This window comes from Scardinius erythrophthalmus (genome assembly GCF_964197995.2).
Source record: "Scardinius erythrophthalmus genome assembly, chromosome: 23".
NCBI classification, from domain to species: Eukaryota; Metazoa; Chordata; class Actinopteri; order Cypriniformes; family Leuciscidae; genus Scardinius; species Scardinius erythrophthalmus.
In genome coordinates, this window is record NC_138243.1 from 23,991,091 (window position 1) to 24,017,352 (window position 26,262).

The 26,262-nt window shown below is 36.7% G+C and overlaps 3 protein-coding genes and 1 long non-coding RNA gene across 6 annotated transcripts in view; 2 read left to right on the forward strand and 2 right to left on the reverse strand.

Annotated features, from left to right (window-relative positions):
- Positions 1-4,399, reverse strand: part of gdpd5a (glycerophosphodiester phosphodiesterase domain containing 5a) — a 30,737-nt gene extending 26,338 nt beyond the window's left edge. The window contains exon 1 of one of the 3 annotated variants that reach the window (XR_014029267.1): positions 3,734-4,160. The gene's annotated coding sequence lies outside the window, so the exon portion shown is untranslated. Of the gene's footprint in view, positions 1-3,733 lie in introns of all 3 variants that reach the window. The other 2 variants (XM_081354152.1, XM_081354151.1) reach the window with 2 other exon arrangements.
- Positions 4,400-11,640: 7,241 nt separating this feature from the next.
- Positions 11,641-16,054, forward strand: serpinh1a (serpin peptidase inhibitor, clade H (heat shock protein 47), member 1a). The gene is made up of 5 exons (XM_081353847.1): positions 11,641-11,795; positions 12,999-13,601; positions 13,683-13,781; positions 14,856-15,088; positions 15,176-16,054. The coding sequence occupies exons 1-5, from the start codon at positions 11,726-11,728 to the stop codon at positions 15,476-15,478; spliced, it is 1,308 nt and encodes a 435-aa protein (XP_081209973.1). The 5' UTR covers positions 11,641-11,725; the 3' UTR covers positions 15,479-16,054.
- On the reverse strand, positions 12,396-15,666 carry LOC308683383. The gene is made up of 3 exons (XR_014029250.1): positions 15,134-15,666; positions 14,773-14,965; positions 12,396-13,810 (listed from the first exon to the last, which is right to left on the reverse strand). It is a non-coding gene; the product is annotated as an uncharacterized lncRNA (long non-coding RNA).
- Positions 16,055-18,229: 2,175 nt separating the features above from the next.
- acer3 (alkaline ceramidase 3) lies at positions 18,230-25,617 on the forward strand. Its single transcript, XM_081353848.1, has 10 exons — positions 18,230-18,374; positions 20,853-20,963; positions 21,094-21,146; positions 21,317-21,369; positions 21,855-21,936; positions 22,047-22,082; positions 22,426-22,484; positions 23,245-23,346; positions 23,641-23,745; positions 23,836-25,617. Exons 1-10 carry the CDS (start codon positions 18,272-18,274, stop codon positions 23,933-23,935), a joined length of 804 nt encoding a protein of 267 aa, XP_081209974.1. The 5' UTR covers positions 18,230-18,271; the 3' UTR covers positions 23,936-25,617.
- Positions 25,618-26,262: the final 645 nt, after the last annotated feature.

Below are 26,262 nucleotides of genomic sequence, written 5' to 3' on the forward strand. Positions count from 1 at the left end.
GCCAGCTCAAACTGCAGACCCTCTCGCCCTTCCACGCCTGACGGACTTTCCCGACAGGTATGATGGCCAGAAACAGGAAGCTACTTTTTGTCTGCTTAATTTCCTGCCTCACTCCAGGCCCTCTCCTCAAGTGAGAAAAGGGACTAAATGCAACTAAGCGCTGAGCTTCAGCGAAGTGTAGCTTCAGTTTCTGGATTTTAAAAAATCTTTTATAAGTTTTAAAATCCATAAATCAAACCAACTTGGTCATAGATTAATCATATAAAATTGAAAACCTTTGCAAAAAAAGCATTGCAAAATATGTGATAAAAATTATTTTAACTTGATTGATTGAGGTACAAAATTCAATATTTGATAAGTGTATAAAATGCAACATATTTTAATGTATTGTAAAATATGCAACAATTTAATATATTTTAAATGTATTTAAAGTTTATTGTAAAATATTCAAATATGTAAGTTGTTTAAGAGTGTATGGATACTGACTCGATTACGACATTCACAATGCTTCATAGACGTTGCAAAGCTCTTTTGGCGCAGTTCTTATTTCCATGGTAACAGCGGATTCTCTGATCAATGGATCCAAGGGGAATCTCTCTTCAAGATTGTGATGTATATAGTTTTTCCACTGTGAATATTAAACAAACCTGAAATGAAGACATTATAATGATCATATATGATCATTATAACTATTTCTCTATGGAAAAAGTTCATGGGATTTGTAATTCTGAAACATACTGTTACACGCCACACTCAAGACTTCAAATGACATAACAGATCGTTTGTTCATCTACTACACTAGCATTAAAAAAAACTGGTTAGTAAGATTTTTGTCAAAAGTACCAGTACTGAAATTTTAAAAATATGACGATACCAACATTTCCCTCTAGCATTTTAAGCGCTGTTGAACGGATTCTTAAACACCCCTGGTTAGCCATTACGTTCACGTGCTCAACATATACGTCTGTGATTGGCTACAATGATCGGCGCTTCAAAAACATGTCTTCACAGAGCGCTTGTTTTTGTCAACGTGTCTTTGAAGCGTTGATCATTATAGCCAATCTTTATTATTTTAGAGCAAAAAAATACATTTTTAACAATGACTACATTGCATATTTATAAACAGGCCTGTTGTTTTGTTAAAAAAAAAAGAGGAAAAAGTGCACTTCAGTTGCATTTCATAGAAGAAATTTAGGGTTTGTTACGCAACAATGTACAGATGACAACGTAGTCAAAACAATCCCCATTCACACGTATCTGCGAAAACAACTAAAACTCTGTATTGTGCTGCCAGGCCAGTAGTTGGCGATGTCACTTTGTAAAGAAACACTACGCGCCTATAGACTGAACGCGTAATACGCATGCGCATGACGTCACCGTTTTCACAAATTAGCCTTTTTGTAGTTTACACGGAGACTATGACGGTATCGATCTCAAAAACTTGCACTTTGACTCCAGTTTTCAAAAGATTTCGTTTGCAGGCCACCAAAACGGTGTTGTCGTGTAAATGAACGGCCAAAACGCATAAAAAGTTGTCCATTTTTAGCTGAAAACAGTGTCATGTACAAGGCCCCCCAAGTCATACAATTTTGGAACAACATGATAAAGGTGATGCCAGAATGTGATTTGACAATAATATGACAACAGCGCTTGGGATGCAACAATATTGTACGTTTTCCATTAGCAAACAACGCATTCCTCATGAGATTCATTGTTTTTCACCTCAGATTTTGAGTCCAGAAACTCTCATTAACTCCAGCATGACATTAACAAGAAAATGAACACTGTTTCTATTCAAGGACTCATGCATGATTCAAAAGTCTGAAAATAGAGAGACATTAAGTCATTGTACAGCTTCTGATTAGACAGCGCAGAACAGCAGTGACGTACTGAAGAATGGGTTTGGGAAGTTTCTGTGGGAAATCATCCAACAGGTTTGATGGATTCACCGAACAGAGGAAGGGTTTACTTTCCCATGGATGAAACGAGCCCTTTGTATTCCCACTCCTCTGGTGGGCCCTCTGTGGATTTATCTGAGATAATGTGAGCACAGACAACCTTATTTATCTCTCTTATTATGCTGCTTTTGTTTTGGCACCTTCTCACCTGCTCTGAGAAACAGCAGTCTCATAGTTTGGATGTTAAACATGGTTGGTTGTTGTGGAGAGCTCATAATGACGGTACCTGACGTAGATGCCATGGAAAAAGCGAAATATGATACGAAGACCGTATTTGTGACTGAACGACACCAAATGGTGAAATCAGACAATCATTTCTCAGGAGACCTGAAATGCCTTGTTATGAACAAGTGTACAGTCAGAGCTTAGGACTGGAGAAGATGAAAGACATCAACATCCAACACCCTTCATCTGGTTGCTCCCGTCTCTTGCTCAACACTGTTAGTCTTTTCTCTCTTGGACATTTCCTGAGGAGCGGTCTGCACCACTTCCCTCAACATTCAGCCCCAAACTTTTGAAGTTTTAGAGAAATGATCTGCTCTCATTAAATTCTGGGAGCATCATAAAGAATTAGCAGGGTATGAAAGTGTAATTTTTCTTTAACTGAAAACACACACACACACACAAAAAAAAAACGCTTATATGCGCAGAAAAAGGTGCTGATGGGGCTAGTTGTCACAGGAACTATATCTCAGTAATCTATGAAGTGAAAAGTCCAAATACACATGCTTGTTTTCTCTATTAGTGATTTTGAATGATTTCAATCGTCTCATTCAAAACCTTCTCAAATTAGAATCATTAGAAAACATGTTTGCAAATTCTGTTTTCCAAACTAAAATTGCAATAATATTATCATATCTTTCTATAGCTGTTGTGACTGAACACTATAAACCACACATCAGACAAGAGTCAACTGATCAAGGTAGATTTTAACTCTCAGGACAAGATCATTTTTCAGAAATCTCGGGTCGAGGCACATTGGACAAGATGCCACGCGTTTATGTATTTGTTCTTTTTGTTTTATTTTGTTCATTTTTTTATTATTTTGCATTGGTCACATTCATTGCTTTGAATATAATGTTAAAAACTTATATATAACCAATAAAATATAAATGAGGAAATGTACAGCTTAGATTTTGTAAAAAACTTATAATAGGAATATTCCATTGTGACAGCCCCATAATGTGTGACAACATGCTTCGTTTTAGAAAAAAAAAAAAAAAAGAGAAAAAAACTGTCAACTTGCCCAGTCTGTTTTGTGTAAACAGATACTGTACACAGAGTAATTATAACTTTGAGTAAAGAATAACTGTTAAAACAGACAGAGAGGTGAATTCAAGTTGATTGGGACTTTTCCCCAGTCATCTCAATAGCAAAAAGTGTCACAATCAACCTGAATTCACCCTACTTTACAAAGCTTTTAGTAAACAGTAACAAGTACTGTAACTAAAAGCACCAAGTTTGTTTGTACAATGGTAAGTTTTCTGGGCATTTGTCGTATAAATACATAAATTCAAAACCATGGAATAACCTATATCAAAGTGTGGTATTACTATCAAAATGGTACAATCACATAGGCTATTTTTCAAGGAAAACTCAACTGTATAAAGATAAACACAAATTTTAAATAAACAAAACTTCGTTTACTTGTTGCATATTGTTGCGATGCATACATCAAATATAAATCAAATGACTAAATGTAAACGTAGGCTACTACATAGGCATGTGATAGTAAACATGCTTAAGTATAGGCTACTTATCCTTTTCCTTCTTACCTTCTCGTCGGCGGCAAGGTGATCAGCGCAGGTAGTTGAGGTCTCTTTATCCAGTGTTCTCCTCTTAACTTGTGTTGTCGTCTGTCTGTATCTTTCTTTAAATGTTAAACAGCCCACTCAACGCATCAAGGTGTGTGACATTAATGGAAATAAACTACATTAAAGTTTCGGACACGCGCGCGGCGCTTTAAATCCAATCTCACTGGCACTGGCACTGGCACGATCTCCAGCAAGATGGTTCATATGAATATTGCACTACAACGTGTTTTGTGTTTGGAGGATTGTGATTCACCGAAGATATTCAGTAGGCTACAGATCGGGTGAGTAAATCCATCCGATCCAAAAGCCCGTGGGAGGAGCTGCACGCCTCCTCTTCCTCCTCCTCTTGATCAAGCGTCATCAACGCGCTCCTAGTAATTAACAAACCACAGCATTCGTGAACAGTGCTGTATTTAAGTTCATAAAAGCGATATCTGTTAATTAAGTTTAAACTATAACTGTTTAAAAAAAAAGCATCTCAACAGCTCCAACTTCTCAGCAAAGAAAAGACTTGAGGTATTTGATTCACCTCAGTGACTCGACTCTTAAGAATTTGTTCACTAAAAAGATTAATTCATTGATTCGTTTGGTGTGTTCGGCTGTGTCTGAAATCACCCCGTAGCCTATAGCCTACCCACAATTCACTTGAGGGAGTGAATGAAAACGAGTTTGTGAATACAGACACCGAGTGTGCCGGATGGGCTGTCGCTTTTGCATAGTTGTTTCTGTTTAATAATTATTTGAAACTTATGAAACTGGCAGCTCCAGTAGTAAGATAAAAAAATGCCTATCTTGAACCCTATCGTGGAAACTATGTATAAACCTTAATTAAACAATTTAATAATCAATTGGATTGGATGGATGATTCATCTGTGAGCGCCATCTTCTGGTCAGATGCAGGAGTTCTTTCGGCACCATAGAATGTAAAAAAAAATATGGACGTAGTGTCCTTGACGTTACTCGTAGGTTTCTGAAGAGCATTTTTGAAGCCTAAAGTGGGTGAAGAGATGAGTCCCAGCGAAGTTATGGTGATATTTTTTTAACATGGGGGTCTATGGAATTGACTCCCTTTTGGAGCCTGTCTCTAGCGGCCAGTCGATGAATTGCAGTTTAAGTCACTTCCGTATTGGCTTCACAAGAGAGACTGGAAGGTTGCCGCTTGTTCGGCACGAGTGTCACAGTGCATTATGGGTATTCTCTAGCCTTTGAGCATACATCAGTTGTATACTCGTTATTGCGGTGCATTGTGGGATTGAATGAGTGCACTCAATAAAGTCCACTATCGATTGTTCACCACTATACCCACACCATCGCCCCCCAGTGCCCTATTTAAGGGGGGCGATTTCAGGCACATGTAATTACTTCTACCAAGTATTCTTGTAAGCGTAGAAACTGCCATTTAGAATACATACGAGCGAGTCGCTCGAATGGCGGAAGCCATGTTGTGCCTCCATCTTGAAAATACATTAGCCAAAGAGGGACATACCTGGAAATTCAAGCTTCGCCTTTCACGTTTTTACACTCAGTGAAAAACGGCAGATTTGAAATAATACAGCCACCGTAGGAGTTAAAACGCCCTCGGAATGGGAGGGGCTAGAAGTAATATTCAGTTAGTAGTCATATACAATTTCACCACTAGATGGGAGACAATCCTACACAGTGTAGCTTTAAGTTGAACACACTTAATATTTGGCCACAGCTTTCTAAAGGTTACATCATTATCCCAGTAGGTGGCGACAAGGGACTGTCTTATGAACAAGTCATTGATTCATTCAGGTCAACTCACTGATTCGTTAAAAGAGTAGCTAAGAACGGAAACTTGATTATAAAAAAATGGGTATTTCTATAAATTAACTATGCGTCAAAAAGGAGTTTAACCATCATACACTTGGCAACAAAGTCGATTTTGAACCAGATGCCTCGTTCATTCAATTAATTTACGAACGAGATCCCACTTCGTTCAGTTGTTAAAAGTGGAGGGTTCCTTTAAGTCATGAGTCTCTGATATTAATGATCTGTCTCAAAATAATTACAAATTAACATTTTTACTAAATGTTCAATATTACTAATGTACTATCAGAGCTGCTGCTAGCGGGGCGAAAGGTGGTGACGATTCTAGTGGCCCCAAGCCTTAAGGGCCCTACACACCGGGACGAATATCGGCGCGCGTTATTCGCCAGCGTTTTTCAATGCGTTTTTTGTGTTCACACCCAAGCGATTTTCGCTGACGATGAGCCGAGTGAACATGCAAATTCATTCCCTGACATTAGATGGCGCTTAATGTAAAACAGAAACCACTCCATAACAGTTCTCTTTTATCAAGATTTTTGTAGGCGCTGTCGCGTTTGTCATAAAGTTCTTTTATGTTCCGACACCAACGAGACCAGCAGCTCTACATTCATCTTGCCTTGCATCTTCCTCGTCTTATTTCTTCCTGGCAGTGTAGACGCTACTTGGTGTATATCTTCTTCGCCGTTACGTATGTGTGTTCGGCATGACCGTTTTGTGTTTGAGCGCCCCCAAGTTGTGTTTTACTGTAACTTCAGAAGCTCCAGACACGTGAACAAAAGCGCCAATCTCACTGGTCGGATAGTTTTTGACGCAGCGCGTCAAACCAAAAAAACGAACCCGAGGCGTTTTAAAAAAAATGACGCTTTTACGCGTGGCGTTTTTCGCACCGGTGTGCACACTCACATTGGCGCCCTTTGTTTAGTCACGAGGCGTTAAACGTCGGCGAATATCGCGCGCGAAATTCGTCCCGGTGTGAACAGGCCTTTAGGTTGGCCCTGTGACCCCCCCCCCCCACAAAAAAGCCCCCCCTCCCCCAAAACAATTTCAACCGAGGGGGAAAAACGCGATTTCAAGGGGACCTGAAGCAACAACCTGCACCGGGGCCCCGGATAGCCCAGCTATGGCCCTGTGCACTAATAATAACTGGCCATGCTGCGTCTCTGTTCCTCAGCTCTGTCTGTCTACCTGAACAAAGAAAGCTTTTTCAGACTGCAGGCGGAGAGCCAGAACAGAGCATCCACTGCTTCTATTCCAGGATGACAGTGAGAGATTAACCTCTGGCCTGAGCCAAGCTTGCATCACATCCTAATCTTTAACAACCTACTGGTGGACTGAAGCCGTCCTTCAACAAGCGTGACTGTGAGTTAGACACACTGGGCACAGCTGTACACAGCATGTGTATTCGATGTGGGATTTTCTGATGTGCTGAGGTGTCAGGGTGATCGTTCTGCTCATATCAACTCCAGTCTGCTATGCAAGTCCATGGACAAGAACGTCTTACAATATATATAAGATGTATATAAGATGTATAAAATAAGAATAGAATCATTTAGAATAATTTTATATAGTAGGCCTATAAAAATTGTATTATTGGAATGATGATACCATGTTACATGTATTTATCAAATATAAATAATTTGTAATTACAACAGTTTCATTTTGAAATAGCTATGTAGGGAACCATCAAAACTGGAATAAGCAAAAATGAAACCAGTTACAAAACTTCCACAGTAGGTTTTGCTCTGGTTTATGCGTGTGAAACTAGCAGCACCTAGTGGTCACATTCGTAGTTGCAGGAACATGCAGTCAAATACATAGAAACTTGTGCAAAACAAAAGTGAGCTGACATTTTCATACTTGTCCACAAGATTTCATTCATCTATTTTTGATGCTTCCAAATTTTTTGCCTCTCTCACAAAATTGTGGTGTGTGCACAGAGTACTATTTTTCTTGATAGTGTCTTTTAGAAAATAAAGATTACTGTGATAAATATCGTTTATTTTAGCTTAAATGCTTGACGATATACTATAGTGTTTGCCATAGTCACAACAGAGTATCAGCTTGCAATAACTGCTCATGATCATTTAAAATAGTTGGGGTATTTTAGAGATCAGTGACACGATTAAAGGACACCTTAAGTTTACAGACACAGACCAGACTCCACCTTAGCGATCATATCTTCTGTGGATTTGCTCTGCCTCCAGAGCACAAAGAACAGACAAAATCTTTAACATGTTGAGAGCGAAATTCCTTCTGTGTGACGGAAAAGCTCACAATAGCCGGGCAGGTTTCCACCGATCTGAACCTCTGATACGTTAGTCGTAGACTGCATGCAGAACATTCATTCATAACCTGAAATATCCCACCCAACAGACATTTTAAAGTTACAATGAACAGAAACCCAACTACAATAGTTAAAATGTAGTCAAAAATGAAGGCTGGTTTTGATTGTAGTATGTGATTTTGGCAGGCCGGTCCCTAGTAATGAGTTATTTATGGATAGATGTAAACGACTGCAGGAAGAGCATCCTGTCATTTCCCTGGTACTCATTGTCTACATACATATGAATTCTTCATTATTGTTATATATAGATATACAAGGGTTGGGGTTAGTAGGATTCTTTAATTCAGCAAAGATCCATACATTTTTTTTTTAACTAGAAAGTAAAGTTTGTTGGGACAAACTTTTACAGTATATTGGCTTGACAAACCCTTGTCTGAAATTTTTGCATGTGTCTAGCATTATTTTACATTTTGCTAACATGTTTGTAGCCTGTTTTAATACATTGCTTGCATAAATTAGCATGTTTCAAGCATTTTAACATGTTACTAGCATGAATTGGCACGTTGGTATGTCTTACCAAATCACGGGCCCTGTTCACACCTGGATTAAGATGTGTTTTGGTCGATCGGATCACAAGTGGACGATGCAAATACAGGTGTAAACGGGGTCTAAAACGTTTTAAGCTTGCCCACTTTCGAAAAAAGTGTCGAAAATGCATTTAACTAGATCGCTTTCGTAGTGTAAACGTTTATGTGGTCAAATGTGCTCGAACAGCCACAAAAGACTGCCTATAATCTAAAAAATGAGTTTGGGTCAAATATGGACAAACTCAGCCATTGGGTTAAATTTTGAAATTACATTTTTAACCCAAACGTTTGGGTTTGTCCATATTTGACCCAAAGTTGGGTTAAAACAACCCAGTATTTTTTACAGTGTACTCTCCTCCGCCTACTGACCTAACACATCTAGATATCTATCTTGTGGCTATCAGAGCAAAAATGAAAGCTGATGCTCTCCATGTGTTTTTCCGTCATCTTCGGTGTGTTCATATGTAAACTGTGTGAGCTTATTTCATCAATTAGATCGAGAGATCTGAAAAATCCCATACATTTACCCGCCGCCCATAGACCCTCCCCTCAAAGAAATCAAGGCAGAAGTGGTCGAAAGTGGGCAAAAGAGATGGATTAAAACAACAGGTGTAAATGGGTATGTGTCTCTCTCGTCTACTTGTGATCCGATTGACCAAAGCGCATCTTAATACCAGGTATAAATAGGGCCACTAACTTGTTTTAACACATTGTTAGTATGAATTACCATGCTGCTAACATGAATTAACATGTTGCTAACACTAATTAACATATTGCTAGCATGTTTAACACATTGCTAGCATTAATTAGAATGTTGCTAGCTTGTTTTAACATGTTGCTAGCATGAATTAGTATGTTTTAACACATTGCTAACATTAATTAGCACATTGCTAACATGTATTAGCATGTTGCTAGCATTAATTCTAAAGGAAGGCTAGGCTGCAAATGATCCATCGGTTGTATCCTTCAGTGCCCAGGGAACGAAGCATGCATTTGATTTCGAGGTCAGATTTGAAGGTTCCTCTGAATCGGGACATCAGACTTCGTCACGCCGCTGTGACGCAATCGGCCTTCGAATCCAGATTTTGAAGGATGCAGCCTCTGAACTGGGATACAGCAACTGTTTACATTTAGTCTTAGAAGAAGATGCTTAAATAGTAGATCAGATAATAAATGTGTTCTTTTGAACTTTCTATTCATCAAAGAATCCTGAAAAAATGTCTCATGGTTTCCATTAAAATATTAAGCAGCAACTGATTTCAATGATAATAATCAGAAATGTTTCATGAACAGCAAATCAGCTAATTATTTCTAAAGGATCATGTGACACTGAAGACTGAAGTAACGATGCTGAAAATTCAGCTTTACCATCATAGGAATAAATTACATTTTAAAATATATTTTAATAGAAAACAGTTATGTTAAATCGTAATAATATTTCACAATATTACTATATATATGCGACCTTGGTGAGCAGTTTTTGGCCCTGGGTTTTGGTTCTGTGTGCAAGTGAATTACATTATATTACATTTTCTGACCTGCTTTCTGCTTGTTTTAGATAGTATGCACATTTAGAGCTGTCATTCACATCCGTTGCACCAAAGTTCAGTAAAGTTCAGGGTTTGTTCAAAATACACTAAGTTATAGTTATAAGTTATAGATGCTTTAGCAACACTAATGTATAGTTATTTCCAAATGGGAACAGAAGAAGCAAATACAAGGGCATAAATGTAGTTGTTTCAGGATCTATAGTGATGAAATAACTCTCTCGCTTTCCCTTTTGTTCACGGCAGTTAATCAGTGACTGTCAGTCTGGGTTAAACCTCAAGCTATGCAGATCTAACAACATTAAGCAGCAAATCAGAAACGAAACCCTGACAACTGAAGCGAGCAGCATTCTTTCAACATTCTGAGGCCCGAGGAATGCCACCGCCCTCAGCTGTGTTTTCACTGATCTTTACAAAGTGGCCTGGAGGGGTGTATACTTTGAAAGCTGTGCTGTTAATGGTTTGTATCTTTGAACAGTGTCATGTTAGATGTTAATGAGGAGCCGGTTCAGCCCACATGCAGCTAATGAGATCTGTTTCATGATGATATATATTTTAAAATCATATCTTAACATCACAAACTCAGATGAGCAATCAAAATCAAATTCTTACAAAACCAAATTATCTGAGAATTGCTATTCACATTAAATATGTAACTTTTTTTGGTCAAAATTAACAATATTAAAATAGTTTGTGTTCAAACTGTGTTAATTCGTCACTCGTCTTTGCGTATCTCTCTCGTCATATCCATAAATAGAGAAAAGTTCCTTTAGCTACTTTGACGCTTGTACATTTTGCTAACATGCAAACATTTTGTTAGCATGTTTAATACATTGCTTGTATGAATTAGCATGTTGCAAGCATTTTTCATGTTACTAGCATGAATTAGCATGTTTCTAGAAAGTTTTAACATATTATTAGTATGAATTACCATGCTTCTAGCAAGATTTAATAGCTAGCATGAAATAACATATTGCTAGCATGAATTAGCATATTGCTAGCATGTTTTAACACATTGCTAGCATGCGTATCTCATCATATTCGTAAATAGAGAGTATAAAAATGGGGTGAGCAATAAAATGTTCCTCATGTTTGTAGAACAGGATTCCTGGTGCTATATAAAGAAGAATATAAATAATGTATTAGTTTGGAGCATAAAGAGCTTTTTAAAATAGATGTTGTCTTCTTAAATGGGGACAAATGGGAACTATAAAGCTTACTGCACACCCAAAGTGAGATAAAATCTCTGTCCTGTTTTGTCTGCCTGCAGGCCTAGACACGACCCACTACAAACGTGGCACACAAAAGAGAGAGAGAGACAAGAGACAGACCGGGTGGGGGTGGGGGTGGAAGTAGCATAACCATTTGTCTTAACCTTACAGATGAAACTAGTCTTTTTACAGTTACTTTTATAATATAAATGTTAAACTCTCCTATTAAATACAAATACAAAAAATAAATAAAAATGTAGGCCTACTGCCAGATTTTACACTAAATTACAGTTTGCTTCTTGCTAGAATATTTAAATCTGATGTCCACCATTTTCCCAGCACTTTAGTTTCTTTTATAGCCATTGTGTGAGCAGGAAAAGGGTCAGTTCATGCTGCCTTTAGGACCTTGAGGAGAGAGTCCACTCCAGTTCCCACAGTAAGTGGATCTGGGGGAGGTCTTTCAGAACACGGGAACCATTATAATACTCCTTTCCCAACTTCCAGAAGTTTCTTTTCCAGACTATAAAGTCTGCATGAAGGATTTGATATCAGGGGAAGCCAACAGATCCGAGAGGTTGCAACAGTTTTCGGAAGCTCTGAGAGGTGAGTAATAGATGTCATTACAGCTGTGAAACATTTTGCATGCAGGCTTCATCAACAGCATGAAAAATTTAAATTCCATAACAGAGTTCTTCTTTCAAAATGTTGAAATGTAAAATAAATGTTTGCAAGAGACGTTGATAGTTTTACTCAAAGATAAAGTGTTCATAAGCAGCCAAGTGCTTTGATTTGCTGTGTTTGTGTGATGATTCTAAAGGCTTTTTATGTATGTATGTAACAGTCCAAAATTGCTCCTTCAAGCTCTGACTCGTCCATATGGGCATAATAAAAGTGCACTTTGGTGTGTTTTGCATGGCTGAAGGCAACATTTTGGGCTGTTCATGCGGTAGAAGGGTGGGGAAAAGCTGCACAAACTACAACATGTCTGAAGTCTGATGTTCCTACACTAGTGGAACTTCCTGCCATCCTGGCATTCCTGATTGGATAACGGTCATCCAGCTTAAGATGACTCTGGGAGCCGTGAAATCTGAATATGTGGCTGTTACAGCTTTTTTCTCCAATGAATATATATTTGCATCTTGGGGAAATGTGATATTATACACCGTTCAAAAGGTTTTGATTTTTTTTTTTTTACTTTTATTTAGCAAGGATGCATTCAATTGATCAAAAGTGTCAGTAAAGACATTTAAAATGTTACAAAAGATTAATATTTTTAAAAAATGCTATATTAAGCAGCACAACTGTTTTCAACATTGTTAATAATAATAAAAGTTTCTTAAGCAGCAAATCAGCAGATTAGAATGAGAGAAATGATGCTGAAAGTTCAGCTTTGTCATCACATGAAAAAATAATATTTTAAATTATATGAATATAGAACACAGTAGAGGTAGAGTAAACATTCGTATCAATATCTTCTTTCGTGTTCCCCAAGAAATATTTCTCATTTATAAGCAAAAACGTGTTGTGATGAAGGATCTCTGTGAGGTTCACTGTTCACGTGGCAGTTATGTAACATTTCTGCCTTACTGTACATGTTTGCTGGACTTCCTTTAGCATAGCAGGCCTGTCATTAAAAGTCTATGGAAATTACAGCGTGAAAGTACAACTTTGATATATCTTGGCACTATCCTCTCAGTTCTGTGGTCAGGACCTAAAACTTTCCATAGCTCTAGCTATATAGAAAATCATCTCGTATCTATGTAAAATGAACGTTTCAACTTACTGACTTGTTTGTTACCCTTACAGGCTGTAAACTTACCACCTCTAAAATCATGTTGGTGTCAAACGTGGTTCTCCTGTGCCTATTGGCCACCGTGAGCGCAGACAAGACCCTCAGCAGCCATGCCACCATGTTGGCAGACAACAGCGCCACTTTGGCCTTCAACCTGTACCAGAACATGGCAAAGGAGAAGGACCTCGAGAACATCCTGATTTCCCCCGTGGTAGTGGCCTCCTCGCTGGGTTTGGTGGCTCTTGGAGGGAAATCCAACACTGCTTCTCAGGTCAAAACCGTCCTGAGCGCCACTACGGTGAAGGATGAGCAGCTACACTCTGGGCTGTCTGAGCTTCTCACCGAGGTCAGTAACTCAACGGCACGTAACGTCACCTGGAAGATCAGCAACCGTTTCTACGGGCCCAGCTCTGTTAGCTTCGTTGACGGCTTTCTGAAGAGCAGCAAGAAGCATTATAACTACGACCACTCCAAAATAAACTTCCGTGACAAGCGCAGCGCGGTCAAAGCCATCAACGACTGGGCATCGAAGTCCACCGACGGAAAGCTGCCTGAAGTGACCAAAGATGTGGAGAAGACAGATGGAGCCATGATCATCAACGCCATGTTTTATAAACGTAAGACTTGATCACCTTAAGAATGAGAAGCAATTTGTAGATTCTTTAAAAAACTAAAATGAGACTCTGTTTTCTCTCCAGCACACTGGGATGAGCAGTTCCATCATAAGATGGTAGACAATCGTGGTTTCTTAGTGCATCGCTCCTACACTGTCTCCGTACCCATGATGCATCGCACAGGTGAGGTCATGGTTAAAGCAGATATGATCCTGAAACACAAAGCTCAGTGGTAAAAAGTACATTACGGAGGATTTTTCATTAGAAATTAATTACTGTACAGTTACACTAGTTCAATTTTATACAGTTTTTGACACTTTTTGTTTTGATGGATATAAATCTTTACTTTTAGTCAATATTTAGTCATGTCATATTCTTTAATTGCATGTTATTTGTCAACAAAAGAAAGAAAAATCTTACAAGAAAGTGCAAAATTAAACCAAACATTCAAATATGTTCTATTATTTTTTTGAATATTTAAAAAATAAATATAAAATATAATTAATTAATATTTAGATAAATTAAAATATATCAACATTTAATGTTAATATATTCGTTTTTGTGTTTTGACGAATATCCTTTAAATTTAGTCAATATTTTGTCATGTCATATTGTTTAGTTTTAGTCAATTTAGCTAAAATGTCATGTCATTTTAGTCAATGAAAATTAAATATATTATATATTTAAAAAATATCAACTTTTAATGTTGTTAAACATTGATAGATTTTTTAAATACTGTATATAGAATGTAAAATACTGTATATTTATATATAATACATGACATTTGAATATTTAGTTTAAAACCCTTTTGTTAAATGGCATAACAAAGAAAGGTAATAGACTATAGAACAAATATTTTTTTGTGTTTGACGAAAATATCCCTTTTTCAACTTTATTGAATATTTCATCATGTCATATTCTTTAATTTTGGTCTGTTTATTTGAACGAAACAGCATGTAATTTAAGTCAACGATAAAAATATTTTAGTTTACAATTTAAAAAAAATATATATCATGATTTTGTTATAGATATATTTTATAATATATATATATATATATATATGACAATAATTCAATATTTTGTTTGATAAAAAAAAAAAAAAACCTTTAGTGAGTAAGATTAAAACTGGCCAGTGCGTAGAGAAAAAAAGAAAAGAAAATCTGTCCAACCTTACCTTGAGTCAATCATTTACATCCATAACTGCTGTGGGATTTGCGGGATTGCATTTTTTACACATTCGTTTATGCTGTCTTTCAGGCATTTATGGCTTCTTTGACGACACAAGCAACAAGCTTTTAGTTCTGAACATGCCGCTGGCCCATAAGATGTCATCTGTGGTGTTCATCATGCCATACCACGTCGAAGCCCTGGAAAGAGTGGAGAAACTGTTAACACGTCAACAACTGAACACCTGGATGGGTAAGATGGAACAGAGGGCGGTTGCGGTGTCGCTGCCAAAGGTCAGCATGGAGGTCAGCCACAACCTGCAGGTACGAACAGTCTGCAATTTCAGCAAGTGTTTGTTATAAACTCACCTGTGAATTCAGTTCCTTGTATAACACCTCGCTGTCTTGCAGAAACATCTTGCTGAGCTGGGTCTGACCGAAGCTGTGGACAAAGCCAAAGCAGATCTGTCCAACATCTCAGGGAAGAAAGACCTCTACCTGTCCAACGTGTTCCATGCCTCCGCCATGGAGTGGGACACCGAGGGAAACCCACCCGATGCTAGCATCTTTGGTACCGACAAGCTCAAAAACCCCAAACTCTTCTACGCTGACCATCCCTTCATCTTCCTGGTGAAGGACAACAAGACAAACTCTATTCTTTTCATGGGCAGGCTGGTCCGACCGAAGGGTGAAAAAATGAGGGATGAATTGTAGGTTAATTTAAATGTGAGTGAATGTGGTTAATAAGTGTGTGTGTGAGCAGAATTGTGAATGTGTGTAAATGGTACACCTGAGTTCGTTCCATTAGATCAGTGGACCAGCATGTGCTATCCGTTACGTTTACTTTGAAAATTGAGTTTTAGGTGCCACATAATGTTTTATGTTATAAACTATGCAAGTGTACTAGACAAAGTATCGTAAAATTTACACCTGAATAGGTTTCTGAGAAGTGCAGCATGCTTATATTAAGTATGATCTCTATAAAATTTGCTTTAAAGCACACAAACAGCATTTTTGCTCAGGGGGTTCTCTTTTTTATTTGCTTGGCTCGAGCGAATAACTCACTATGCCGAGTGTTTGATTTCCGAAAAAGTCCACTCCATGCTGTAACATTCCTCTCAGAAGTGCACACTTGTGTCTGCACTGAATACTGCGTCTGCACTAGATAGCATGTGATACGAGTCCACGTCTGTACCATGTTAAAGCTTGAATTCACATTGTACCAAAACACGGTTGTCTGAAAAGTTGGATTGTTCCTTGATTTTTCAATAAAATCAGCATCACTGAGAACATGTGTGGGTTTTTATGTATGCTGTACTTCTTTTAAGGTCAAAGTAAGTTTGCATATCAGAAATGCATACCACACTTACTATTTCTGAAGTATACAGTATGTATGAAGTGTGCAGTATGCAGATTTTAGTGGCATTTGCCAAAATATAAAGTATACAATAGAGCTTACTGTGTTGAATACTACAAGTATATCCCATAATGCACTGCGCTTGACCTGGCTTTTAATTTCCTGTGTGATGAATGCATTAGAAACAATGGCTGCATCCGAAATCGCATACTTCCCTACTATATAGTTGGCCGAAAAACAGTAAGTGATGAGTAGTATGTCTGAAATTCACAGTACTCATAAAAGAGTAGGACACTTTACTATCCCATGAGGCCATTTGTGAATGGTAGTGAAGTGACGCAACTGACACTGGTAGGCCACATGACAATGATAACATGGTGAATGTAAATGTAGTAGCCTAGATACAGATTACATTCATACTATAGAGAACATACTTTTTAGTGGTCATGAAGTAAGTAGCCTACTTATTAAAAATAAGTACCTACTCAAGTCATCCATTTTTTAACAGCTATTTCTTAACTCAGAATAACCAACTGGTTGGCACAAGCTGAATTACATAATGCCTCTGCAATGAAATAAGGCCATGTCACAAACAGTGAATAGTACTGTTTGAAACTAAAGGTTTATATTTTTATCTGCAAAAAGCTTTGGCGACATCTAGCATGATTCACCGAAATGACATCAATGCTCACTGATAATGGCATGTGAAGAGACTGTATGTGTCTGTGAAGCACTAAAAATCAGTTAGAAAGAGAATCTGTTCCGCTGTACACAGAAAACATAAATGTATTTCTCGTTCTTTCATCAAGATCGTGGAGAGACAGAAACAGGAACAGGAAAAAGAAACAGGTTTGTGTGTATTCTCACAAGTGTAAACTCTGTTATCTGATCAGATGAGAATGTGTTCAGATGTGACAGTACGTTTAACCTTCAACCCACAAAAAATAATACATATCATGATGCTGAAACTATATTGTGGGTAAAATAAAAAGTCAAATTTTTTCAGGTAAAACGGCTAAATAAGCCAGTTATAATCCCAATATTCAAGGGAAAATAGCAACAACAAAAATTTCTGATAAAAATATTGGTAACACTTTACAATGAGGTCCCATTTAACATTAGTAATGCATCAACTAACATTAACCAACAATAATACATTTGTTACAGTATTTATTAATCTTTGTTAATGTTAGTTCATTGTTAGCTCAGGTTCATTAAATGCAACTTTTATTTTGAATGCATTAGTAAATGTTAAAAATAACATTAACTCAGATTATTAAATGCTTTAGTATTACATATTTTATTTGTTAGTTAAGTAATGTAGTCAAATAATGTAAACAAATGGAACATTATTGTAAATTGTTACCAAAATATTTGAACAAAAATGTCATTTTAAACACAGTGTGTTAGGTTATTTGGTGGGTTGTTTGTTTCAGAGATATTCAGGAACTTGAACATGAAGAGATAGCTCACCCAAAAAGGAAAATTCAGTCATCATTTTCTCACCCTTAAGTTGTTCCAAACCTGTATGAGTTTCTTTCTTCTGTTGAACACAAAATAATATATTTTAAGGAATGTTGGTAACCAGACAGTTGAGCCATTGACTGAACCATAGTAGGAAAAAATAACATGGGAGTCAATGAGAACTGACAGTTGTCTGGTTACCAACATTTAGAATATCTTCCTTTGTGTTCAGCAGAAGAAAGAAACTCATACATGTTTGGAACAACATGAGGGTAAATAAATTATGACAGAATTTCATTTTTGGGTGACCTATCCCTTTAACTACACTTTTTTTTCATTAATACGCCAAATTATATAATCCTTAAGAGATCATGAACACAAAAATGTACACACATAACAATTAATCGACGTATAATGCACATTAACTATATTTTAAGCTAATACAATATTTGTAGCCTATGTGTGTGCATTGTGTATTTTTGAGCGTATAGTACACTGTCCTTTCAAAGTAGGCTACATTAGACCAGAACAACAAGCACTTCGTTGTATTGAGTTTCAGAAGGCTATTGTTTGCATTGCAACTGTTATCACACGTAGGCCGGTTCAGATTGGATGGAGCACTGAATCCGTTACCTTACAAGCAACTCCTCCCTCCGCCCGTCCAACTATCTGATCTCTGTCTCATCATGGCTCCGGCGGCGGACAGGCCGGGCTACTGGGGAACACCGACCTCAACTCTAGACTGGTGCGAGGAGAATTATGTGGTCTCGTATTACATCGCAGAATTCTGTAAGTACGTTTGAACGGGGAGCTTGTGTTCGGGACAAACTGTTCATTGTCGTGTAGGGTGGTAAACACGGATGTTAAAACGGTAGAGAGGAGTATTGTCAAATCCTACTATGAGAAGGTGGGATACTTAATATTCATGAGGGAAGCGTCAGCTATTGGACGCTTACGACGCATCGTCAGCAGAGCCTAATTAATATTGAAGAATCACTTCTTTTTACATTGGAAGGGTTTGAAGCAACGTCAAAACGACGTAATTAATATTAAAAAGCCAAGCCTTGTTCATAGCGAAGTTACCAATCAACGTCAGCGTGACATACTTAAAATTCACAAGCATTTCATTGCCATAGTAGGATTCGTAACCTAACAGCCAAGGCCAGCAACGACCCACAGTCCGCTTTGAACTCGTATCATAATCCCAATAACACATAGGAAAATCATTCAAATGACCGGAAAGAGAATGAATGAAACCTAACGTTAGTGTGTGGCGGCATTTGGGGCGGAGCACGAGCCGTCGATATACTGATTTTCAGTGAAATCAAGACTATGAGCAGAAAAAACATACTTTATTTCCCACCACGTAGATGTTGTCTTATGCTATACGTTCTTTAAATTTGCTTTAATTATAAACTGACTAAAGTATTGTCTCCAATATAGGCTACTGTTACTCGAATCAGTTGAACGTAGTTAAAGGACTAATATAGTGTAATAACTTTTACTGTAAATATGAATGAGTTATTTTACGAGCCTTACAATAGGACTATGGTGATTCAATGGCATTTTGGTCACTGCTGAAATAAAAACAACAACATTAAAACCATAAGATGATTTGCTACTCTAGTTGGTTTTCCAGCCAGATCTGGTGAACAATACCCATTTAAGTGCCATTTATTACCATCAATATTTTACAAGAATAATACCATAATTTGCATATTTCCAAACAACTAGTCAAGTTAATAAACCATAACTTTCGCCATGGTTATAGAGATTTAAATGTTCTACCTAGGCTTCTGTGGTTGCTTTATTGTGAACTTTTGCTTGACTGTTGATTATATCCCAGATATGAAAGTATGGAAGGACACAATGTGCGTAGCCATAAGATCTTTGTTGTTTGCTCAAGTACTGTACATTTCAGGTCACGTTGATACCATAGACTGTAAAAAAAAAATAGGTTGATAGGATGCTCAAAGGTCACAGAGTGACAGTTAACACACTAATAGAGCTTAAATTCCCTCCGCAATTCCCTATGGGTTTTTAGCGGTTTTTGGTTAGTCTGATTATTTGAGTTGTATTTTACAACATACATTACACACAGTCATATCTTAAATATAAGTTTTAAACACTGCTAGAACCAACAGGAATTCTGGTGCCATTGAGATCAGAGGGGTCCAGCGTAAACCTTTTGCCTTGTGAAGGAATGTGACATGTTCAGTATGATCAGCTGTAGTGCATGTATAAACAATGAAACAATAGGCCTGTATACACCATGTTAGTTAATTCTAACATAGGTTTAGTTTTCTTAGACTCAGCAAAGAAGCACAATAGCAGTCTACCAGCTGCTGGTGGTGCTAAGAGGCCAGTTTGGATGAAGTTTACTCAACTTTTGTTCAGCTTTGCTGCCGTTTTTGCTTTTATCATTTATAGAGTAACTCAAATACGGCCTAAAGTCAGCATGAAATGGACGTTGTGTCTTTTCTTACCTATTGTGATGGATATTATCCGAGTGAAATGCCTTCTCAAACAAGAAAAAATGTAGGGCAGGACTTGATTTTGTCTATCGGAATTGATTGGATGGTTGTGGTTTGCTATCGATGGATCTCATGTGAATGACAGGTTGCCCCGCTCTCACGTCAGTAAACACGTCAGAGAAGAGTAGAGATGTCACTATAAAAGGGAGGGGAAGTTATTTTGATTAAAGATTATGCATGAATTAAAAAAAAATAATGTGCACTAGGGGTGTAACTGTACACAGAAGCCATGGTTTGTTACGTACCTCGGTTTTGGGGTCACGGTTTGATACAAGTTCAGTACGTTTACATGTCTGGCAACACCCAACCCCCCAACCCCCCAACATAGCACAGTACTACAAAGTAAAAGTAACTCTTGCGTGTTATCTGAACACTTGTTTAGGGTTGGTGCCATGGTTGGTGCATAGACTGTCTCTTCTTCTTCTGCTCTTTTTCCTGTTGTGGCATATAGCAAACAGCGTTGCATTAACACACGCGCCCCCTTCTGGATTGGAGTGTGGATCGCCTGTAACTGACTGTATGACTGTTTGCACCAAACTGGGATGTCTGTTCTGTAACAGTTCGGAACGTATACATGTACCGTTACACCCCTAATGTGCACGGATAAATCATTTATAACAAATACTGCAATATTCCATAAAAAATAATAATTGTCAATTGTGATTTCATGGTGACTTTAATATTTACATTCATTAACATGAAAACATTGTTTTGTTTTTTTTGCTTTCTCCAGGGAATACTGTCAGTAACCTGATAATGATCCTACCTCCCATTTATGGAGCTATTCAGACGTGTAAAGATGGTTTGGAAGTACGCTATGTGTGGTCCTTTTTAGGACTCGCTGGTACGATGCATCATTCACATTATTACTTTTTTATACACACAAATCTCTTTTATTTCGAAAGGAGTTACCTTTCCCACCAATTTAAATGATTAAATGTTGTGTTTTTATGTTGTTGTTCTTTTTGGCACAGCCGTAGGCATTGGTTCATGGAGCTTTCACATGACATTACAGTACGAAATGCAGGTAAGCTTGACTTCTCTTCAGCCTTTCAAAGTGTGCATCTTGTTCTCAAGCACGCTTTCATTCTCGTAGCCACAAAGCTGCTTCTCTAACGGTACATGCCCAAAGCAATAGCAATAATTCACAAGTGACACACAAATGCTGTCAGTCTCTGGATTGTCTTTTGTTTCTAGTTACTGGATGAGCTCCCGATGATCTACAGCTGCTGCGTCTTTGTCTACTGCCTGTAAGTTGACCTTTCTTACACCTGCAAAGTCACACAGTCTGCTTTCACCTTTGACCTCTGAACACTTGTCTTGAGCGTTATGAGGATCAGAATTTTTTTTAAATAACTGTTTTCAATTTTCATATATTTCTAAATGTAATTCATTCTGTGATGGCAAAGCTGAATTTTCAGCATCATTACTCCAGTTTTCAAATGGTGGAGTTGCATATTAATTTTGTGATACACTGTCTGTGATGCATTATTTTCAGGATTCTTTGATGAATAGAAAGTTCAAAAGAACAGCATTTATTTGAAGTAGAAAACATTTGTAACATTATAAATGTTTTTACTGTTACGTTTGATCAATTTAATGCGTCTCTGCTGAATAAAAGTATTTGATTTCTTACTGACCCCAAACTTTTGAACTGTAGTGTATGATGATTGTGGATGCTTTTCCTCTGACTTTGTTCTGTGACTGATCTGAATATGTGTCTTACAATTTACAGATATGAGTGCTTCAAGCAAGAGCGTGCTGTTAACTATTTCTCAATTACACTTTTGCTGACCTTCAGTATTATTGTTAGTGTGGTAAGTTTTTCTTTGCTCTTATACATTTACTAAAACACATACAGATACAGTAATATGCAGTCAAAAAATTCTACTATTGTTTTTTTTAAGTACAAACTTTTTTATTTTAGGTTTACCTGATATTGAAAGAGCCTGTCTTTCACCAGGTGAGGCCAGACTCTCTCTTTAGTTTTAGTTGGTTTATCCTACTTAACCATGTCAGGTTTCTTTGAGAGCATGACAAAGTTGTGTCAAAACAACTGGCTCTTCTGCAGTTGGTGTCCGTTTCTGTTGTTTAAGGGCATGACAGTTAGGTGTGGCTCTATTCATGCTCAGGGTATTGAATGGTTCATGAGCTTCTGTAAACACACTGTGATGTCTTTTGTTTAAAACTGCCAGCACAACACATTCATGTAAAAAGAAAATCACCATTTAAACAATCATATTGTTTACATATTAGAAGCTGATGTTAAATATACAGGTTAACAGCGGTTTTATCATTTCCCCCAGGTCATGTATGCCGTACTAGTGGCTTTCTTGGTGTTTCGCTCAGTTTTCATAGTCACATGGTGAGTAAATGAATCTGTATTTGCACACCCAAAAAATAAAGTTAAGTTCATACAATTATTTTTTTATGGATTCTACATTTTTCCCTCCCAATTTGCTGGCAGCCTTGATTCCAAAAGTATTTTTCAGATTCATTTTTATCATATAAATTTTAAAAAAAGTCTTTGTTAAAGCGTTATAAGCCATGAATAAAAACCAACCAACTATGAGGTCAATCACAACATTACACATTTTGATGTGAGGCAAAAATATATATAAAAAGATCAGACAAAAAGCTACAAGACTGTGTACTTAATGGGTTTAATAAGTGAAAGAACTACAATCCTACACACAAATATTTCAGTAGTATCAATGTATTATTATATGGCAGAAATAGTAAGAGTACTTTGCTATTGTGGAGTTCTGAATTCAGCATGACTATTACATCATTCGCAGTGCTTCATGGGAGTTTGTGGGTAAAGAGTTCTTTTGGTACAATTTGCTTGGCTTCATCTGAAATCGCACACCTCCATACTATATAGTAGGCAAAAAACAGTATGTGACAAAAGAAGTATGTCTGAATTAACAGTACTATGGAGAAAATGAATGGATTTTTTACTTTCAGAACCCGAATGTTGCACTCTATTGATTGGATTGTCAAAAGTGCAAAGGCGGAATAGAGCCAGACTTGAATTCAAGTTTGCTAAAGCAATGTCTGTATTAAGAAGGTGTGATTGTGTATTAAGGAAGTAAATACTTAAACATCATGTCTGTGCTTTGCAGGGTCTATCCGTGGCTCAGAGCCCTCTGCTTTACGTCATTAACCGTCTTCCTGTTGGGATTCGTATTATGGAACATCGATAATATCCTGTGTGACTCTCTAAGGTAGCTCTAGTTCCATTCCATTTTTACATTTAGCAGTATATTCATTTTCGTCTTAGTTTCCAAGAAAAGCTAAATCAAACTAAATATTCAAATAAATATTTTATTGACTAAAAAATGTATGATATATTATGTATATTATTATATTTTATAAATACATAAAACATGTATAAAATAAATATATATTTGTTTTGCCAAAATTATTTAGTCAGTTTTACTCTTGACTGAAATAGCATGTAAATTTAGTCAACAGAAATAACGTTACAAGAGGTCATTATTTGTCATGGTTTCATTCAGAGCCACACGGCAGCGACTGCCTCCTGTGATTGGGGCGGTTACGCAGCTTCACGCCTGGTGGCACATCCTAACAGGCCTGGGGTCATATTTACACATACTCCTCAGGTACGTATCTGTGGAAAAATGATGTTGTTTGAATGGATGATGTAATTAAATATGGATATCATTTTTTTTTTTTTTTTTTTTTTGCCATAGCCTCCAGATTCGGTCAACCTACCTCAAGCACAGACCAAAAGTGAAGTTTTTATGTGGCGTTTGGCCGATGCTGCACATTGAATCTCAGAAGACGAGTTGAAAGGGACCCGAGAAGAGGAAGATGGACCAATCACAGACCTCAGACAGAAAGAGGTCCAGCCAATGAGCTTCAGCGGCAGCAGGAAGTGACCAGCGGCTGACGGTTTGGTTCCCCTGTTCCCCTTCCGACTCCGTTTGCCAAGTGCATTACTGAGAAAACTGCCAAACGAAGGAAAGATTTTGTCTTTATTATAGGTTAGATGAGAGTTTTGTAGTGGTCTTGTGATTTTGCACATGTAACATGTACATGAGTTTTCCTATAAATCGGAGGGTCTAATTAGCGAGAAAGAAGCAGCCAAAACTAGGATTCTGTTCTGGTTAGTATTACTGCCTTCATGAGGGAAAATAATATGGCTTTGATGGATCATATCTAGTCAGTTTGACAGTTTTCATATTTTGTACTTGAACTTAATGTAACTAGCTTGAGATTATGCAAAATCTTACTTATCTCGCCACTTTTAGAGATTATGAAGGTCAAATTAAACAGATCAGAAAAATGAATGAGTGTTAATAAGGAAGATCTTCATCCTTAAGAACCATTGAGGCATTTAGGGATGAGATACATGCACATTTTACTGTAATATGGTCATTTTACTGTGTTTCAGAGCATGTTACATAATTGTGTCCATGTTACACATACTACATATTAATATTTGTAATTACAGTAAGACATATTAACAATAGTCATAAGCTGCTCTGCAAAACAAATCGAGTCAATAATTCAGTGACTCACTTGTCACGTTTTTGTTTAAACCTGATCCAGTTTGTCCTTTAAACATTTCAAGGCCCTCATGTGACCAATATGCAATCAAATGGATTTAATTTATTATCATTTTTGGTAAAAGGGTGTGTTAATATGAACATTTTATGAAGGACTTATCATATATGCTTATTAACACTGAGCTGAGATACTTAAATGCTTTAATTGCTGTTACTCAGTAAATTGGTTAAAATCAAGTAAAACCTTGCTATCATTAGCAAATGAATGTCTCATAAACTATATTATATTCTCATCTCTAATACTAACTACTTGAAATGCCACTAGTCATGCTTGCTGTCAAAAAAGAAACAGTGAAGGGTGGTAACGAATGAAGTCATATATTAATATTGATTCGTCATTTGTTTATGTATTGTGCCAAGTTAATGGTTCAATAAGAACTCAATCATCTGTAAAGCACAGTTGATTAAAATAAATTGTATTTAATCCGATGAGACGTTAGGCACATGTTTCAGATAAAGTGCTGCTGTTGGTTTGGAGTCATGTTTGCACCACTAAGGATGCCTTAGATTAAACTGTGGTTTATTCCTTGTTGCCTTGATGTCCATTATATCAAATAATTATGAATTACATATTCCATCACATAAAATGATTCAAACAAAGATGTCAACATTTTTGCTGAATACAAATGAACAAACAACAGCAAAATTACTGCCACTATCATAGTTTCGTGCTTAAATCCACTGATGCAGTTAAGATATTAGTGGACCTCTAATCTTGCTTATGACTGAAATGGTGAGTTATAATATGGAATATTGTAGCTGACCTTCCCAGCATTGTCCTGTAAAGGCTGTGTAATGATTTAAGTATGTTATGTGTGTGTTTTGTGTTTTTTTTTTTTTTTTTGTGCCTCATTAAAATCTATGTTGCCAAAACATTAAATAATGTTAATATTGTTTTACATTATTTTAAATTGTTTGTGCTGCTTGTACGTCTTTATAATAGTGATCGTGTCTATAATCATTTTTTAATCTGTCATTTGTACTTGCATCCAATCATACAACACTGATGTACTGACAGCATCTAAAACTTAAAATTATTTATGTATAGCTACACAGTTTAAAAAAAATATTTTCATAGTAACATTTTACTATTAATATTTATATTAATATTTTTTCGGGACCCTGAACTTAAGCACTTATCAATAATACAAAATAATAATCAGATTAAAACAGGCCTATACAGTGACATTAGTCTTAATTAGCCATTACTATTTTATATATATATACTGTATATATATATATATATATATATATATATATATATATATATATATACAGTATATATATATATATATATATATATATATATATATATATATATATATATATATATATATATATATATATATATATTAATAATAAATTAAATTGAATGTAGCTTAATTTATTAAATACAATAAAATCATCTTTAAACTTTAATTCCTTGATTTACTTCCTTAATTCTTTCGATAAATGTATCATTTTGTGAACCTAAACGGATTCGTTTAATAATATCCATTCAGTGTTGATGCAAACATGAAAATGTAGCCTATGTGTGCCTGAACAACA

Bases quoted from the DNA above. Each gene is read 5' to 3' on its own strand.
- acer3 (XM_081353848.1), top strand. From the start codon at position 18,272: ATGGCTCCGGCGGCGGACAGGCCGGGCTACTGGGGAACACCGACCTCA. The intron at 21,147-21,316 runs GTAAGCTTGACT...TTTTGTTTCTAG, and splicing joins CATTACAGTACGAAATGCAG to TTACTGGATGAGCTCCCGAT. The intron at 22,485-23,244 runs GTGAGTAAATGA...TGTGCTTTGCAG, and splicing joins TCAGTTTTCATAGTCACATG to GGTCTATCCGTGGCTCAGAG.
- serpinh1a (XM_081353847.1), top strand. From the start codon at position 11,726: ATGAAGGATTTGATATCAGGGGAAGCCAACAGATCCGAGAGGTTGCAA. The intron at 11,796-12,998 runs GTGAGTAATAGA...TTACCCTTACAG, and splicing joins GTTTTCGGAAGCTCTGAGAG to GCTGTAAACTTACCACCTCT. The intron at 13,782-14,855 runs GTGAGGTCATGG...GCTGTCTTTCAG, and splicing joins ACCCATGATGCATCGCACAG to GCATTTATGGCTTCTTTGAC.